We start from the raw sequence: 20,751 nt of genomic DNA on the forward strand, positions 1-20,751 counted from the left end.
GAGTTTAGTTGAGTTTGTTTGTTTGAGAGAGCTGATTTTGAGGTGCTAAAAATTTATAACCAACCAACCCGAGTTATTATCTTACGTAGATTATTCGTAGTCAAATCAGAAATTTGGAACGTGTCAGAAAAAAAGTTTTAGTATAAAAGTTGTAGTAAATTTAATTCTTAACAATATCACTCTTTTACACTTTTACTCTCAGATGCATAGAAATCTAGAAAAAATTGAAATTCGATTAGATGAAATCGTCGTTTTGGATCTTGTGGGTATAGGACGAATCAGAAATTCGGAACGTGTCAGAAAAAAAGTTTTAATATAAAAGTTGTAGCAAATTTAATTCTTAACAATATCACTCTTTTACACTTTTACTCTCAGAAGCATAGAAATCGAGAAAGAATCGAAATTCAATTAGATCAAAAATCGTCGTTTTGGATCTTGTTGGTGGAGGATGAATCAGAAATTCGGAACGTGTCGGAAAAAAAGTTTTAGTATAAAAGTTGTAGCAAATTTAATTCTTAACAATATCACCCGTTTACACTTTTACTCCCAGATGCATAGAAATCTAGAAAAAATCGAAATTCAATTAGGTGAAATCGTGGTTTTGGATCTTGTGGGTATAGGACGAATCAGAAAATCGGAACGTGTCAGAAAAAAGTTTTAATATAAAAGTTGTAACAAATTTAATTCTTAACAAAATCGTTCTGTTACACTTTTCCTCTCAGATGCATAGAAATCGAGAAAAAAACGAAATTCAATTAGGTGAAATCGTGATTTTGGATCTTGTTGGTAGAGGATGAATCAGAAATTCGGAACGTGTCAGAAAAAAAGTTTTAGTATAAAAGTTGTAGCAAATTTAATTCTTAAGAAAATCACTCTTTTACACTTTTTCTCCCAGAAGCATAGAAATCGAGACAAATTTGAAATTCAATTAGATGAAATCGTGATGTTGGATCATTTTGGTAGAGGATGAATCAGAAATTCGGAACGTGTCAGAAAAAAAGTTTTAGTATAAAAGTTGTAGCAAATTTAGTTCTTAACAATGTTGCTCTTTTACACTTTTACTCCCAGAAGCATAGAAATCGAGAAAAATTCGAAATTCAATTAGATGAAATCGTCGTTTTAGATCTTGTTGGTAGAGGATGAATCAGAAATTCGGAACGTGTTAGAAAAAAAGTTTTAATATAAAAGTTGTAGCAAATTTAATTCTTAACAATATCACTCTTTAACACTTTTACTCTCAGAAGCATAGAAATCGAGAAAAAATCGAAATTCAATTAGATGAAATCGTGATTTTGGATCATTTTGGTAGAGGACGAATCAGAAAATCGGAACGTGTCAGAAAAAAAGGTTTAATATAAAAGTTGTAGCAAATTTAATTCTTAACAATATCACTCTTTAACACTTTTACTCTCAGAAGCATAGAAATCGAGAAAAAATCGAAATTCAATTAAATCAAAAATCGTCGTTTTGGATCTTGTTGGTGGAGGATGAATCAGAAATTCGGAACGTGTCAGAAAAAAAATTTTAGTATAAAAGTTGTAGCAAATTTAATTCTTAACAATATCACTCTTTTACACTTTTACTCCCAGAAGCATAGAAATCGAGAAAAAATCGAAATTCAATTAGATGAAATCGTCGTTTTGGATCTTGTTGGTATAGGATGAATCAGAAATTCGGAACGTGTCAGAAAAAAAGTTTTAGTATAAAAGTTGTAGCAAATTTAATTTTTAACAATATTGCTCTATTACACTTTTGCTCTCAGAAGCATAGAAATGGAGAAAGAAACGAAATTCAATTAGGTGAAATCGTGATTTTGGATCTTGTTGGTAGAGAATGAATCAGAAATTCGGAACGTGTCAGAAAAAAAGTTTTAATATAAAAGTTGTAGCAAATTTAATTCTTAATAATATCACTCTTTTACACTTTTTCTCCCAGAAGCATAGAAATCGAGAAAAAATCGAAATTCAATTAGATGAAATCGTCGTTTTGGATCTTGTTGGTATAGGATGAATCAGAAATTCGGAACGTGTCAGAAAAAAAGTTTTAGTATAAAAGTTGTAGCAAATTTAATTTTTAACAATATTGCTCTATTACACTTTTGCTCTCAGAAGCATAGAAATGGAGAAAGAAACGAAATTCAATTAGGTGAAATCGTGATTTTGGATCTTGTTGGTAGAGAATGAATCAGAAATTCGGAACGTGTCAGAAAAAAAGTTTTAATATAAAAGTTGTAGCAAATTTAATTCTTAATAATATCACTCTTTTACACTTTTTCTCCCAGAAGCATAGAAATCGAGAAAAAATCGAAATTCAATTAGATAAAATCGAGGTTTTGCATCATTTTGGTAGAGGACGAATCAGAAAATCGGAACGTTTTAGAAAAGAAGTTTTAGTATAAAAGTCGTAGCAAATTTAGTTCTTAACAATGTTGCTCTTTTACACTTTTACTCCCAGAGGCATAGATATCGAGGAAAATAGCTAAATGTGAAAATTAAATAAATTCGTGGTTTTACCTATTGTTGATGATAGTTAATGTTCGAGATTCCAGGCATATTATAAAAAAACTTGTAGAACAAAAGTTGTAGCAAATTTAATTCTTACCAATATCACTCTTTTACACTTTTACTCTCAGAAGCATAGAAATCGAGAAAAAATCGAAATTCAATTAGATCAAAAATCGTGATTTTGGATCTTGTTGGTAGAGGATGAATCATAAATTCGGAACGTGTCAGAAAAAAAGTTTTAATATAAAAGTTGTAGCAAATTTAATTCTTAACAAAATCACTCTTTTACACTTTTCCTCTCAGATGCATAGAAATCGAGAAAAATTCGAAATTCAATTAGAGGAAATCGTGATTTTGCATCTTGTTGGTAGAGGTTGAATCAGAAATTCGGAACGTGTCAGAAAAAATGTTTTATTATAAAAGTTGCAGCTAATTTAATGCTTAACAAAATCGCTCTTTTACACTTTTCCTCCCAAATGCATAGAAATCGAGAAAAATTCGAAATTCAATTAGATGAAATCGTGATTTTGGATCTTGTTGGTAGAGGATGAATCACAAATTCGGAACGTGTCAGAAAAAAAGATTTAATATAAAAGTTGTAGCAAATTTAATTCTTAACAATATTGCTCTATTACACTTTTGCTCTCAGAAGCATAGAAATGGAGAAAAAAACGAAATTCAATTAGGTGAAATCGTGATTTTGGATCTTGTTGGTAGAGAATGAATCAGAAATTCGGAACGTGTCAGAAAAAAAGTTTTAATATAAAAGTTGTAGCAAATTTAATTCTTAATAATATCACTCTTTTACACTTTTTCTCCCAGAAGCATAGAAATCGAGAAAAATTCGAAATTCAATTAGATAAAATCGAGGTTTTGCTTCATTTTGCTAGAGGACGAATCAGAAAATCGGAACGTTTTAGAAAAAAAGTTTTAGTATAAAAGTTGTAGCAAATTTAGTTCTTAACAATGTTGCTCTTTTACACTTTTACTCCCAGAAGCATAGATATCGAGGAAAATAGCTAAATGTGAAAAATAAATCCGTGGTTCCAGGCATATTATAAAAAAACTTGTAGAACAAAAGTTGTAGCAAATTTTATACTTAGCAATATTGCTCTCTTCTACTTTTGCTCTCAGATGCATAGATATCGAGAAAAATATGAAAATTAGACTAATTCGTGTTTTTGGATCCCGTTTTTTTTTATCAAGTCTAGTAGCGGGATGAATATTTTGAAAAATATCGTTATCTGTCCGTCAAAGTTGAGTGTAGACCAATCATACTATACCAATTTATTTAAATTTTTTTTATAAAATCCAAGATTTTGGACAACAAATGATACATAAATATTATGATAGATAATTAAGAAACATGCAAAATGAGTCCAAACTCGACATATCTAAGTAGATATCTTTGTTTTTATAAAATCAAGATGGCCGAAAACAAAACACAATTATTTGTGTCATTTATGCTTTTAAAACTGAATGTTATGGTAAATATGGGATGTGGCGCATCAAACTAGGTTACAATTTTCTGATTTTGACCAAAATCTAAGTTTCTTTTAATGAAATTAAATATTTTTGTAATTTAAGATTGCCGAAAAGAAGCTAGGAATTGTTTCTTTATTAATATATGATATTCTTGAATAATAAATTAGACAATTTCTTCTTTAATAATTTCTTTCTAGAAATTTCAATAATATTATATTATAATTTTTATACGATATCATAAACTAGAATCTTTAAGCTACAATTTAACACACATATCATATCATTATTCATAATAATATAGTAGATATGATTTTTTTTATATTTCATTAATTCTTGATTAATAAATTAGACAATTTCCTCTTTAATAATTTTTTTCTGGAAATTTCAATAATATTATCTTATAATTTTTATATGATATCATAAACTAGAACCTTTAAGCTACAATTTAACATCCATATCATATTATTATTCATAAAAATATAGTAGATATGATTTTTTTAAAATTTCGTTAAGTCTTGATTAATAAATTAGACAATTTCCTCTTTAATAATTTTTTTATGGAAATTTCAATAATATTATCTTATAATTTTTATATGATATCATAAACTAGAACCTTTAAGCTACAATTTAACATACATATCATATCATTATTCATAAAAATATAGTAGATATGATTTTTTTTAAATTTCATTAATTCTTGATTAATAAATTAGACAATTTCCTCTTTAATAATTTTTTTCTGGAAATTTCAATAATATTATCTTATAATTTTTATATGATATCATAAACTAGAACCTTTAAGCTACAATTTAACATACATATCATATCATTATTCATAAAAATATAGTGGATATGATTTTTTTTAAATTTCATTAATGCTTGATTAATAAATTAGACAATTTCCTCTTTAATAATTTTTTTCTGGAAATTTCAATAATATTATCTTATAATTTTTATATGATATCATAAACTAGAACCTTTAAACTACAATTTAACATACATATCATTATTCATAAAAATATAGTAGATATGATTTTTTTTATATTTCATTAATTCTTGATTAATAAATTAGACAATTTCCTCTTTAATAATTTTTTTCTGGAAATTTCAATAACATTACCTTGTAATTTTTATGTGATATCATAAACTAGAATCTTTAAGCTACAATTTAACATACATATCATATCATTATTCATAAAAATACAGTAGTTATGATTTTTTGAACATTTTGTATTGTTTTTGATTAATAATTTAGACAATTTCTTCTTTAATAATTTTTTTTTTAAATTCAATGATATCATCTTACAGTTTCTATATCACATCATAAACTGGAATCTTTAAGCTTCAATTTAAGATACATATCACATCATTCTTCATAAAAATACAGTAGATATTTTTTTTTGAAAATTTCTCTTTTATTCATAAAATTGACAGTTTCTTCTTTAATAATTTTTTCTTAAAAATTTCAATAATATCATCTTACAGTTTCTATATCACATCATAAACTAGAATCTTTAAGCTTCAATTTAACATACATATCACATCATTATTCATAAAAATACAGTAGATATGATTTTTTGAAAATATCTCTTTTATTTATAAATTTAACAATTTCTTCTTCAATAATTTTTTCCTGGAAATTTCAATAATATTATATTACAATTTTCATATCAAATCATAAACTAGAATCTTCAAGCTTTAATCTAACATATATTTCATATCATTATATATAAAAATATAGAAAATATGATTTTTTGAAAATTTCTCTTTTATTTATAAATTTGATAATTTCTTCTTCAATAATTTTTTCCTAATAATTTCAATAATATCATATTACAATTTTCATATCACATCATAAACTAGAATCTTCAAGCTTTAATTTAGCAATATTTCATATCATTATACATAAAAATATAGAAAATATGATTTTTTTTTAATTTCTTTTTTATTTATAAATTTGACAATTTCTTCTTCAATAATTTTTTCCAAAAAATTTCAATAATATCATATTACAATTTTCATATCATATCTTAAAGTAGAATCTTCAAGATTTAATTTAACACATATTTCATATCATTATACATAAAAATACAGTAGATATGATTTTTTGAAAATTTCTCTTTTATTTATAAATTTGACAATTTCTTCTTCAATAATTTTTTCCTGAAAATTTCAATAATATCATGTTACAATTTTCATATCATATCATAAACTAGAATCATCAAGCTTTAATTTAATACTTATTTCGTATCATTATACATAAAAATATAGAAAATATGATTTCTTGAAAATTTCTCTTTTATTTATAAATTTGACAATTTCTTCTCCAATAATTTTTTCCTGAAAATTTCAATAATATCATATTACAATTTTCATATCATATCATAAACTTGAATCTTCAAGCTTTAATTTAGCATATATTTCATATCATTATACATAAAAATAAAGAAAATATGATTTTTTGAAAATTTCTCTTTTATTTATAAATTTGACAATTTCTTCTTCAATAATTTTTTTCTAATAATTTCAATAATATCATATTACAATTTTCATATCACATCATAAACTAGAATCTTCACGCTTTAATTTAACATATATTTCATATCATTATACATAAAAATATAGAAAATATGATTTTTTGAAAATTTCTCTTTTATTTATAAATTTGACAACTTCTTCTTTAACAATTTTTTCCTGAAAATTTCAATAATATTATCTTACAATTTTTATGTCATATCATAAACTAGAATCTTCAAGCTTTAATTTAACACATATTTCATATCTTTATTCATAAAAATACAATAGATATGATTTTTTGAAATTTCAAGGTTAATATTTCTTTATTAAGCAGCATTTTTGTTGTGTAACTTTCATGTTATTACGGTCATAATATTATTTTTTTTTCCTTCCCAACAAAAACTTTTTTATTAAACCTTTTCGATTAAAATTAAACTCAAAACTCAAATACGATAATCCAGTTTAATCTCATATCTGTAATAAATACCTCGTTAGATTCGATAAATGGCACAATTTATTGTCATCGTGTTATCTAGATAACGAATTCTTTACATTTCTACAACTTTATCATTATCACTCTGTACAGGTGCGAGTTTAGTTGAGTTTGTTTGTTTGAGAGAGCTGATTTTGAGGTGCTAAAAATTTATAACCAACCCAACTCGAGTTATTATATTACGTAGATTATTCGTAGTCATGTGATTGTTGTTCTTTAACTCATATGACCATCTTTTAGGCTCAGTTCTACATCATTCTTCCATTAAGATAGTCGGAAATACATCAAAGTCGATTTAAACCAATTAATTAAACAAAAGTAAGGTAAGATTTTAATTTAAAAGTGAGTTTAAAAATTTTAAAATTTGTTTAGATTTAAAATGCTCTACTTGAGTTACTTTAGGCTAGGCTATTATTATATTTCCATCGTTTACCTTTTAATTTAATAATCACCTTTTGATCTTTAAAATTATTTTTAGACACTCGCTCAAAGAAGAGATCTGTTTAAAAAAAAATCACATGAAATTCGTCTTTTTAACTTTATATTAAATTAAAATCACGTGATGCTTTTGCTCACCTTTGTACATATTAATTTGTTTTATTTGATTAAAAATTAAATCTCATCTAAATTGCAACTTTTTTTAAGGGATAAATCGATTAGATTTATAGATAAATAGAAATTAATTAATTTTTAAATTAATGTATATTGGGTTGCATAGCTTTAAATTGCTAAAAACTACATACAGGTGTCTCAAAAGTCAGGAATAAAAGATAAATTCGCTAAAAAAAAAATGTTTCAAATAAACGTTGTTTAAAATTACATCCTTAACAAATTATCTTAATACATTTTTTTGATATTTCCATTTAATAAGGATCTACACTGATACACTAATTTACAATAAATGGTTATATCGAAAAATGTTTCAAATAAAAGTTATTTTGAATCACATTCTCAACAAATTATCTTAATAAAATTTTTTGATATTTCCTTTAAATAAGGATCTACACTGAATCACTAATTTGCAATAAATGGTTATATCGAAAAATGTTTCAAATAAAAGTTGTTTAAAATTAAATCCTTAACAAATTATCTTAATAAAATTTGTTGATATTTTCAATAAATAAGGGTCTACACTGAATCACTCACTAATTTACAAAAAATAGTTAAATCGAAAAATGTTTCAAATAAAAGTTGTTTAAAATTACATTCTTAACAAATTATCTTAATAAAATTTTTTGATAAATTCAATAAATAAGGATCTACACTGATACACTAATTTACAATAAATGGTTATATCGAAAAATGTTTCAAATAAAAGTTATTTTGAATCACATTCTCAACAAATTATCTTAATAAAATTTTTTGATATTTCCTTTAAATAAGGATCTACACTGAATCACTAATTTGCAATAAATGGTTATATCGAAAAATGTTTCAAATAAAAGTTGTTTAAAATTACATCCTTAACAAATTATCTTAATAAAATTTGTTGATATTTTCAATAAATAAGGGTCTACACTGAATCACTCACTAATTTACAAAAAATAGTTAAATCGAAAAATGTTTCAAATAAAAGTTGTTTAAAATTACATTCTTAACAAATTATCTTAATAAAATTTTTTGATATTTCCATTAAATAAGGATCTACACTGAATCACTAATTTACAATAAATGGTTATATCGAAAAATGTTTCAAATAAAAGTTGTTTAAAATTACATTCTTAACAAATTATCTTAATAACATTTTTTGATATTTTCATTTTTTTTAACTTTATATTAAACTCACGTGATGTTGTTTGCTCACCTTTGTACATATTAATTTGTCATATTTAATTAAAAATTAAATATCTAAATTGCAACGGTTTTAAAGGAGTCGATAAAACGATTAGATTTGTCGATAGATAGATATTAATCGGTTCTTAAATTATAAAAATTAATTAATTTTTAAAGTGAAGGTAAGCAAAATTAGTGTATGTTGGGTGGCATAACTTTAAATTGCTTAAATATATATAAATATAATATAAATTAACCATACGAAGTACTGAGATAATAAGATTGTGATTGTTGTTATAAACGATAAGAAAATTTTATTACAAAATTTTCAATAAATCATATCTACTGTATTTTTATGAATAAAGATATGATATGTGTGTTAAATTATAGCTTAAAGATTCTAGTTTATGATATCATATAAATATTATAAGATAATATTATTGAAATTTCCAGAAAAAAATTATTAAAGGGGAAATTGTCTAATTTATTAATCAAGAATTAACGGAATTTTCAAAAAAGCAATGTCCAAATTGGGTCGAATTTGCCAAAAATTCCTAGTTACACAAGATGCTAATGGAATAATATTATGTCATACATTTCATATCATATCAGAAACTAGAATCTTTAAGCTTCACTCTGACACCCATATCATATGATTATTCATAAAAATACAGAAGATATGATTTTTTGGAAATTTTTCTAATTTCTCTATTTCATCTAATTGAATTTCGAATTTTTCTCGATTTCTATGCTTCTGGAAGAAAATGTGTAAAAGAGTGATATTGTTACGAATTAAATTTGCTACAACTTTTATATTAAAACTTTTTTTCTGACACGTTCCAATTTTCTGATTCGTCCTCTAACAAAATGATCCAAAATCACGATTTCATCTAATCGAATTTCGAATTTTCCTCGATTTCTATGCATCTGGGGGTAAAAGTGTAAAAGAGTGATATTGTTACGAATTAAATTTGCTACAACTTTTATATTAAAACTTTTTTTCTGACACGTTCCAATTTTCTGATTCGTCCTCTAACAAAATGATCCAAAATCACGATTTCATCTAATCGAATTTCGAATTTTCCTCGATTTCTATGCATCTGGGGGTAAAAGTGTAAAAGAGTGATTTTGTTAAGAATTAAATTTGCTACAACTTTTATATTAAAACTTTTTTTCTGACACGTTCCAATTTTCTGATTCGTCCTCTAACAAAATGATCCAAAATCACGATTTCATCTAATCGAATTTCGAATTTTCCTCGATTTCTATGCATCTGGGGGTAAAAGTGTAAAAGAGTGATTTTGTTAAGAATTAAATTTGCTACAACTAATTATATTAAAACTTTTTTTCTGACACGTTCCAATTTTCTGATTCGTCCTCTACCAACAAGATCCAAAATCACGATTTCATCTAATGGAATTTTGAATTTTTCTCGATTTCTATGCTTCTGGGAGAAAAAGTGTAAAAGAGTGATTTTGTTAAGAATTAAATTTGCTACAACTTTTATACTAAAACTTTTTCTGACACGTTCCAATTTTCTGATTCGTCCTCTACCAAAGTGATCCAAAACCACGATTTCATCTAATTGAATTTTGAATTTTTCTCGATTTATATGCATCTGGAAGTAAAAGTGTAACAGTGCAAAATTGTTAAGAATTAAGTTTGCTACAACTTTTATACTAAAACTTTTTCTGACACGTTCCAATTTTCTGATTCGTCCTCTACCAAAATGATCCAAAATCACGATTTCATCTAATTGAATTTTGAATTTTTCTCGATTTCTATGCATCTGGAAGTAAAAGTGTAAAAGAGCAAAATTGTTAGGAATTAAATTTGCTACAACTTTTATACTAAAACTTTTTTTTTGACACGTTCCAATTTTCTGATTCGTCCTCTACCAAAATGATCGAAAACCACGATTTCATCTAATTGAATTTTAAATTTTTCTCGATTTCTATGCATCTGGAAGTAAAAGTGTAAAAGAGCAAAATTGTTAGGAATTAAATTAGCTACAACTTTTATACTAAAACTTTTTTTCTGACACGTTCCAATTTTCTGATTCGTCCTCTACCAAAATGATCCAAAACCACGATTTCATCTAATTGAATTTTGAATTTTTCTCGATTTCTATGCATCTGGAAGTAAAAGTGTAAAAGAGCAAAATTGTTAGGAATTAAGTTTGCTACAACTTTTATACTAAAACTTTTTTTCTGACACGTTCCAACTTTCTGATTCGTCCTCTACCAAAATGATCCAAAATCACGATTTCATCTAATTGAATTTCGAATTTTTCTCGATTTCTATGCTTCTGGGAGAAAAAGTGTAAAAGAGTGATATTGGTAAGAATTAGATTTGCTACAACTTTTATATGAAAACTTTTTTTCTAACACGTCCCGATTTTCTGATTCGTCCTATAGCTACAAGATCCAAAACCTCGGTTTTATCGAATTGAATTTTGCATTTTTCTCGATTTCTATGCTTCTGGCAGTAAAAGTGTAAAAGAGCAAAGTTGTTAAGAATCAAATTTGCTACAACTTTTATCTTAACATTTTTTTTCTGACACGTTCCAATTTTCTGATTCGTCCTCTACCAAAATGATCCAAAATCACGATTTCATCTAATTGAATTTTGCATTTTTCTCGATTTCTATGCTTCTGGCAGTAAAAGTGTAAAAGAGCAGAGTTGTTAAGAATCAAATTTGCTACAACTTTTATCTTAACATTTTTTTTCTGACACGTTCCAATTTTCTGATTCGTCCTCTACCAAAATGATCCAAAATCACGATTTCATCTAATTGAATTTCGAATTTTTCTCGATTTCTATGCTTTTAGGAGTAAAAGTGTAAAAGAGTGATATTGGTAAGAATTAAATTTGCTACAACTTTTATATGAAAACTTTTTTTCTAACACGTCCCGATTTTCTGATTCGTCCTATAGCTACAAGATCCAAAACCTCGGTTTTATCGAATAGAATTTTGCATTTTTCTCGATTTCTATGCTTCTGGCAGTAAAAGTGTAAAAGAGCAAAGTTGTTAAGAATCAAATTTGCTACAACTTTTATCTTAACATTTTTTTTCTGACACGTTCCAATTTTCTGATTCGTCCTCTACCAAAATGATCCAAAATCACGATTTCATCTAATTGAATTTTGCATTTTTCTCGATTTCTATGCTTCTGGCAGTAAAAGTGTAAAAGAGCAGAGTTGTTAAGAATCAAATTTGCTACAACTTTTATCTTAACATTATTTTTCTGACACGTTCCAATTTTCTCATTCGTCCTCTACCAAAATGATCCAAAATCACGATTTCATCTAATTGAATTTCGAATTTTTCTCGATTTCTATGCTTTTAGGAGTAAAAGTGTAAAAGAGTGATATTGGTAAGAATTAAATTTGCTACAACTTTTATATGAAAACTTTTTTTCTAACACGTCCCGATTTTCTGATTCGTCCTATAGCTACAAGATCCAAAACCTCGGTTTTATCGAATTGAATTTTGCATTTTTCTCGATTTCTATGCTTCTGGCAGTAAAAGTGTAAAAGAGCAAAGTTGTTAAGAATCAAATTTGCTACAACTTTTATCTTAACATTTTTTTTCTGACACGTTCCAATTTTCTGATTCGTCCTCTACCCACAAGATCCGAAAATACGATTGAATTTTTCTCGATTTCTATGCATCTGGACGTAAAAGTATAAGAGAGCGATTTTGTTAAGGATTAAATTTGCTACAACTTTTATACTAAAATTTTTCATTTTTTCGTTTTAGGTAAGCCATGGGGGCCATGTTTCGCAGTGAAGAGATGGCTTTAGCCCAACTCTTCATCCAACCAGAAGCTGCTTACCAATCCATCTCCGAATTAGGCGAAACCGGGACTGTTCAATTTCGAGATGTAACTACACCTAAATAATAACTCATTTATTATTTTTGACACGTACAAATTCTTTTTTTCAAGTTAAACGAGGAAGTGAGTGCTTTCCAAAGGAAATTCGTCGGGGAGGTTCGTCGTTGCGACGAAATGGAGCGGAAACTTCGCTACATTGAGGCAGAAGTGCGCAAAGACGATGTCCCAATCCCAGACGTCAAAGAGCTACCAAAAGCTCCAAACCCCCGAGAAATAATTGACTTGGAAGCGCATTTAGAGAAGACAGAAGGTGATATTCGCGAGTTAAGCGAAAGCGCGGTCAAATTAAAATCGAATTACTTGGAATTGGCCGAATATAAGCACGTTTTGGAGAAAACCCAATCATTTTTCATCGAACAAGAAGAAGCCAATGGCATGGACACAGCTCACAAATCATTAATCCCAGAAGACAACCAAGGGGCTACATCTCGAGGTCGATTAGGATTCGTAGCTGGAGTAGTTAATCGCGAAAGAGTACCAGCTTTTGAAAGAATGTTGTGGAGAATTTCCAGAGGGAACGTTTTTTTGAGACAAGCCGAGATTGAGAAAGCTCTGGAAGACCCAGCGACCGGAAATGAAATCAAAAAAACCGTTTTTGTCGCTTTCTTTCAAGGGGAGCAACTAAAAAGTCGTATTACTAAAGTTTGTGCTGGATTTCATGCCTCTATATATCAATGTCCAAGTTCCAGTGGGGAACGAAACGAGACTTTGCAGAACGTTAAGACGCAAATTGAGGATTTAAATTTGGTTCTGAATCAAACTGCGGATCATCGCAATCGAGTTTTGGTCACGGTGGCTAAAGATTTGCAAAATTGGAGCATCATGGTGAGGAAAATGAAGGCGATTTATCATACGTTGAATATGTTCAATATGGATGTTACTAAGAAGTGTTTAATTGGGGAATGTTGGGTTCCTGTTCATGATATTCCCATTGTGCAGAAAGCCCTTCAAGATGGATCTGTAAGTATTAATTATTTGCTAAATCTGAAAAAGATTTTGAAAGAGATTTGTTTTAAATTGAAGCTTAAAGATTTCTCTTTAAAATGGTTTGTAATAAGTGTTGGGTTGGATTGGAAAAATATTGAAAAAATTTTTGAAGCAAAACTTGTTTTACTACCAGCTAATGGTAATACTTGGAAATCGAAGCATGTTATTAAAAAACTTTTAGAACAAAAGTTGTTGCAAATTTTATTCTTAACAATATTGCTCTTTTGTATATTTGCTCTCAGATGCGTCAATATTGAGAAAAATACGAAAATTTAAAAATTTGATGAATTTTCTTGTTTTACTATTAGCTAATGGTAACATTTGGAAATCGGAGCATGTTATCAAAAAATTTTTAGAACAAAAGTTGTTGCAAATTTTATTATTAATTTGATATATTTGCTCTTAGATGCGTCAATATTGAGAAAAATACGAAAATTTAAAAAATTGACGAAATTTCTTGTTTTACTCTTAGCTAATGGTAACATTTGGAAATCGGAGCATATTATCAAAAAACTTTTAAAACAAAAGTTGTAGCAAATTTTATTCTTAACAGTATTGCTCTGTTGTATATTTGCTCTCAGATAGGTCAATATTGAGAAAAATATGAAAATTTAGAAATTTGATGAATTTTCTTGTTTTACTATTAGCTAATGGTAACATTCGGGAATTGAAGCGTTATCAAAAAACTTTTAGAACAAAAGTTGTTGCAAATTTTATTATTAACAATATGGCTCTCTTATATATTTGCTCTCAGATACGTCAATATCGAGAAAAATACGAAAATATGAAATTTTGATGAATTTCGTTGTTCTACAAACTGTTAATGGTAACACTTGGAAATCGGAGCATATTATCAAAAAACTTTTAAAACACAAGATGTAGCAAATTTTATTCTTAACAGTATTGCTTTGTTGTATATTTGCTCTCAGATTCTATCAATATTGAGAAAAATATGAAAATTTAGAAATTTGATGAATTTTCTTGTTTTACTGTTAGCTAATGGTAACATTCGGGAATCGAAGCATGTTATCAAAAAACTTTTAGAACAAAAGTTGTGGCAAAATTTATTCTTAACAATATCACTCTCTTGTATATTTGCTCTCAGATGCGTCAACATTCACAAAAATTTAAAAATATGATAAATTATGATGAATTTCCTTGTTTTACTATTAGCTAAGGGTAACATTCGGAAATCGAAGCATGTTATCAAAAAATTTTTAGAACAAAAGTTGCAAATTTTGTTATTAACAATATTGCTCTCTTGTATATTTGCTCTCAGATTCGTCAATATCGAGAAAAATAAGAAAATTTGGAAATATGATGAATTTCTTGTTTTACTATTAGCTAATGGTAACATTCGGGAATCGAAGCATGCTACAAAAAACTGATGTAACAAAAGTTGTGGCAAAATTTTTTCTTTACAATATTGTTCTCTTTCACTTTTACTCTCAGATGCGTCAATATCGAGAAAACACAAAAATGTGAAAATTTATTATATTTTATTGTTTACTTGCTCTTAATGGTGACATTTGGGAATCGGAGCATGTTATCAAAAAACTTTTATAACAAAAGTTGTAGCAAAATTTATTCTTAACAATGTTGCTCTGTTGTATATTTGCTCTCAGATTCGTCAACATTGAGAAAAATACGAAAATATTAAAATTTGATGAATTTCGTTGTTTTGCTATTAGCTAATGGTAACATTTGGAAATCGGAGCACGTTATAAACAATATCGCTCTCTTGTATATTTGCTCTTAGATACGTCAATATCGAGATAAATACGAAAATATGAACTTTTGATAAAATTCGTTGTTCTACAAATTGTTAATGGTGACACTTCTAAATTGGAGCAAGTCATAAAAAAACTTTTGGAACGAAAGTTATAGGTAATCTTATGCTTAACAATATTGCTCTCTTGTATATTTGCTCTCAGATGCATCCATATCGAGAAAACACACAAACGCGAATATTTAATAAATTTTGTTTTTTACTTGCTCTTAATGGTGACATTTTGGAATCGAAGTATGTTATCAAAAAAGTGTTATAACAAAAGTTGTAGCAAATTTTATTCTTAACAATATTGCTCTCTTGTGTATTTGCTCTCAGATAGGTCAATATTGAGAAAAATACAAAAATTTAAGAATTTGATGAATTTCCTTGTTTTACTATCAGGTAATAGTAACATTCGGGAATCGAAGCATGTTACAAAAAAACTTTTATAACAAAAGTTGTAGCAAATTTTATTCTTAACAATATTGCTCTCTTGTATATTTGCTCTCAGATGCGTCAATATTGAGAAAAATAGGAAAATTTAAAAATTTGATGAATTTTTTGTTTTACTATAAGCTAATGGTAACATTTGGAAATCGAAGCATGTTATCAGAAAACTTTTAGAACAAAAGTTGTTGCAAATTTTGTTATTAACAATATTGTTCTCTTTCATTTTTGCTCTCAGATGCGTCAATATCGAGAAAACACAAAAATGCGAAAATTTAATGAATTTTGTTGTTTTACTTGCTCTTAATGGTAAGATTTGGAAATCGGAGCATGTTATCAAAAAATTTTTATAAGAAAAGTTGTAGCAAATTTTATTCTTAACAATATTGCTATGTTGTATATTTGCTCTCAGATACGTCAATTTCGAAAAAAATACGAAAATATGAAAATTGGATGAATTTATTGCATTTATAGCATAATGGTATAAGTTGGGATACGGAGCATATTACATAAAAACTTTTCAAACAATAGTTATAGCAAATTTTATACTTAACAATATTGTTCTCTTTCATTTTTGCTCTCAGATGCGTCAATATCGAGAGAAATACGAAAATTTGATAAATTTCCTCGTTTTATTATTAGCTAATGGTAACATTCGGGAATCGAAGCATGTTATCAAAAAACTTTAAGAACAAAAGTTGTTGCAAAATTTATTCTTAACAATATTGTTCTCTTTCACTTTTGCTCCCAGATGCGTCAATATCGAGAAAACACAAAAATGCGAAAATTTAATGGATTTTGTTGTTTTACTTGCTCTTAATGGTAGCATTTGGGAATCGGGGCATGTTATCAAAAAAGTTTTATAAGAAAAGTTGTAGCAAAATTTATTCTTAACAATATTGCTCTCTTGTATTTTTGCTCTCAGATGCATCAATATTGAGAAAATTACGAAAATTTGAAAATTTAATGAATTTCCTCGTTTTACTATTATCTAATGGTAACATTCGGGAATCGAAGCATGTTATCATAAAACTTTTAGAACAAAAGTTGTGGCAAAATTTATTCTTAACAATATCACTCTCTTGTATATTTGCTCTCAGATGCGTCAACATTCACAAAAATTTAAAAATATGATAAATTTTTTATTTTATTATTAGCTAATGGTAACATTCGGGAATCAAAGCAAGTTATCAAAAAATTTTAGAACAAAAGTTGTTGCAAATTTTGTTATTAACAATATCACTCTGTTATATTTTTGTTATCAGATGCGTCAATATTGAGGAAAATTAAAAATTTGATGAATTTGCTTATTTTAGTATTAGCTAATGGTAACATTCGGGAAACAAAGCAGGTTATCAAAAAACTTTTAGAACAAAAGTTGTTACAAATTTTGTTCTTAACAATATCGCTTTCTTTCATTTTTGTTATCAGATGCGTCAATATCGAAGAAAACACGAAAATATGAAACCCCAATATTTTTTTAATCCAATCTCAAATTCTATACTGCACGTCGCCCCTTTTTTAACCCACACAACAAAATTAAGACGCGACTTCGCTTAAACACAACCTAATCACCCAATTTAATCAATTTTAGAGCGCCGGGGGAAGCTCCATCGCCTCATTTTTAAACGTAATCGACACAAATGAGCAACCACCAACATTTAACCGCACGAATAAATTCACCAGAGGATTCCAGAACTTAATCGATTCTTATGGAGTTGCATCTTACAGAGAAGTTAATCCAGGTTGGTTCAAATTTATTAAAGTTTATTATTTAATTATAATTGGTTCTTTTTTATTAATTATAGCTTTATATACAATAATAACTTTCCCATTTCTTTTCGCAATTATGTTCGGCGACGTCGGGCATGGTTTTATCTTATTCCTCTTCGGATTATACATGGTCTTGTACGAAAAGAGACACATGGGGGCGAAAAGTTCGAGCGAAATTTGGAACATCTTCTTCGCAGGTCGTTATATCATCGTTTTGATGGGGTTATTCTCGATTTACACCGGAATTATGTACAATGATATATTCTCGCGTACCATGAATATTTTTGGATCAAGTTGGAGGGTAAATACGAATTTTTCAACGCTAAACGAAAGCGAAGAGATCCAATTAAACCCAACGTACGATTACACCGGAACTCCTTACTTCTTCGGTGTGGACCCAGCTTGGATGTTGGCCAAAAACAAAATCATCTTTTTGAACTCGTACAAAATGAAATTATCGATTATCTTTGGAGTTTTCCACATGATGTTTGGAGTTTGTATGAGTGTTGTTAATTTTGCGCATTTTCGTAAGATGGAAAATTTCTTCTTCATGTTTTTGCCACAAATTATCTTCTTGATGCTGCTATTTTTATGGATGGTTGTTATGATGTTCTTGAAATGGATCCTTTATGACGCAAATTATACCACCGAAACGCAATTTGGGTCAAGTTGTGCACCCTCAGTTCTAATCTTATTCATCAATATGATGCTGTTTAAAGCTGATGACCCAGAACCTGGGTGTAAAGAGTTCATGTTCGAGGGCCAAGACACTCTGCAGATGGTTTTCGTGATAATCGCCGTCCTCTGCATCCCTGTCATGCTATTAGGGAAGCCAATTTACGTCATGATGAAGAGGAACAACAAGGGGAAACACGTAAGAGGATACGTAAGCTTATTTTTTGTGCGCGTCCTTGCATAAAGTTGATTTTTTTTTAAATTAAAGAGCAACTTTCCAGCTTTAATTTGGTACATAACTCGTTTCTTCGATTCTATTAGTTATTAAGTTATGATTTTTTTTTGATTGAGTTGTGATTAAGAATTGCCAAATGTAGCATTAACTTTAAAAAAACATAACTTAATAACTAATAAAATCGAAGAAACGAGTTATGCATCAAATTAAAAAGGAAACTTTAAGCTTTAATTTGATACATAACTCGTCTCTTCGATTCGTTTAATTATTAAGTTACGATTTTTTATAGTTAATCCTGCATTTAAAAACTCTCAAATACAACCCAATTTTTAACTAATCAAAAAAAAATCGTAACTTAATAACTAATAAAATCGAAGAAACGAGTTATGCATCAAATTAAAAAGGAAACTTTAAGCTTTAATTTGATACATAACTCGTTTCTTCGATTCTTTTAATTATTAAGTTATGATTTTTTAAAGTTAATCCTGCATTTAGCAACTCTCAAATACAACTCAATCAAAAAAAAATCACAACTTAATAACTAATAAAATCGAAGAAACGAGTTACGCATTAAATTAAAAAAGAAGTTTTAAGCTTTAATTTGATATATAACTCGTTTTCTTGTTACCATAAATAAAGCTCCGATGATTTTTTAAAGTTAATGCTATATTTGGAAATTCTCAACTTTTAACTAATTTTAAAAAAATAGTAACTTAATAATTAATAGAATCCAAGAAACGAGTTATATATCAAATTAAAAAGGAAGCTTTAAGCTTTAATTTGGTATATAACTTATTTTTTTATCACCATAAATAAAGCTAAAATGATTTTTTAAAGTTAATGCTATATTTGGAAATTCTCAATTTTTAACTAATTTAAAAAAAATCGTAACTTAATAATTAATAGAATCCAAGAAACGAGTTATGCATCAAATTAAAAGGGAAGCTTCAACCTTTAATTTGGTACATAACTCGTTTCTTCGATTCTATTAGTTATTAAGTTATGATTTTTTTTATTGAGTTATAATTAAGAATTACCAAATGCAGCATTAACTTTAAAAAATCGCAACTTAATAACTAAGAAAATCGAAGAAACGAGTTACGCATCAAATTAAAAAGGAAGCTTTAAGCTTTAATTTGGTACATAACTCGTTTCTTCGATTCTATTAGTTATTAAGTTAAGATTTTTTTTTTTGATTGAGTTGCAATTAAGAATTGCCAAATGCAGCATTAACTTTAAAAAATCATAACTTAATAACTAATAAAATCGAAGAAACGAGTTATGCATTAAATTAAAAAGGAAGCTTCAACCTTTAATTTGATACATACTCGTTTCTTCGATTCTATTAGTTATTAAGTTATGATTTTTTTTTATTGAGTTATAATTAAGAATTACCAAATGCAGCATTAACTTTAAAAAATCATAACTTAATAACTAATAAAATCGAAGAAACGAGTTACGCATCAAATTAAAAAGGGAACTTTAAGCTTTAATTTGGTACATAACTCGTTTCTTCGATTCTATTAGTTATTAAGTTATGATTTTTTTTTATTGAGTTATAATTAAGAATTACCAAATGCAGCATTAACTTTAAAAAATCATAACTTAATAACTAATAAAATCGAAGAAACGAGTTATGCATCAAATTAAAAAGGGAACTTTAAGCTTTAATTTGGTACATAACTCGTTTCTTCGATTCTATTAGTTATTAAGTTATGATTTTTTTTTATTGAGTTATAATTAAGAATTACCAAATGCAGCATTAACTTCAAAAAATCATCATTCCAAATATGAAAACGAAGAAATAATTTTTGGTACACTAAAACTAGATTAAATTTGCTTTAAAATGCTTCTTATCTCAATTTGATATCTCCGTTAGTTTTTGAGATACGATTTTTTAAAATTTATATTTTATATCTATAACAATTAAAAAGGGGTTGGATTTAAAAAATCATAACAACGATGTTTATGGAAATTAAGAAATTATTTTTGGCACATTAAATCTAGATCAAATTTGCTTCAAAATGTTCTTTATTTCAACTCGATATCTCTATTCGTTCTTGAGATACGATTAATTAAAATTTACATTTCTCCAAAACCAAATTATTTGGAAAATTTAGCTTTTTGTACTGTCTAATGTAAAATAATCTCATCAAAATTCCTTCTTAATTTCGATTTAACAATTCTTTCTA

At 27.3% G+C, this 20,751-nt stretch overlaps 1 protein-coding gene across 4 annotated transcripts in view; it reads left to right on the forward strand.

Annotated features, from left to right (window-relative positions):
• Positions 1–20,751, forward strand: part of LOC111420099 (V-type ATPase subunit a family protein Vha100-2) — a 38,961-nt gene that overhangs the window by 9,763 nt on the left and 8,447 nt on the right. The window contains exons 1-6 of one of the 4 annotated variants that reach the window (XM_023053008.2): positions 7,090–7,182; positions 7,240–7,322; positions 12,536–12,659; positions 12,723–13,631; positions 17,471–17,621; positions 17,685–18,535. In XM_023053008.2, the coding sequence (XP_022908776.2) occupies positions 12,543–12,659; positions 12,723–13,631; positions 17,471–17,621; positions 17,685–18,535 (2,028 nt within the window). In that variant the 5' untranslated portion in view covers positions 7,090–7,182; positions 7,240–7,322; positions 12,536–12,542. Of the gene's footprint in view, positions 1–7,089; positions 7,183–7,239; positions 7,323–12,535; positions 12,660–12,722; positions 13,632–17,470; positions 17,622–17,684; positions 18,536–20,751 lie in introns of those variants that run through there. The other 3 variants (XM_023053010.2, XM_023053007.2, XM_023053011.2) reach the window with 3 other exon arrangements.

The sequence above is a fragment of the Onthophagus taurus genome, chromosome 10 (genome assembly GCF_036711975.1).
Source record: "Onthophagus taurus isolate NC chromosome 10, IU_Otau_3.0, whole genome shotgun sequence".
In the NCBI taxonomy this organism is placed as follows: Eukaryota; Metazoa; Arthropoda; class Insecta; order Coleoptera; family Scarabaeidae; genus Onthophagus; species Onthophagus taurus.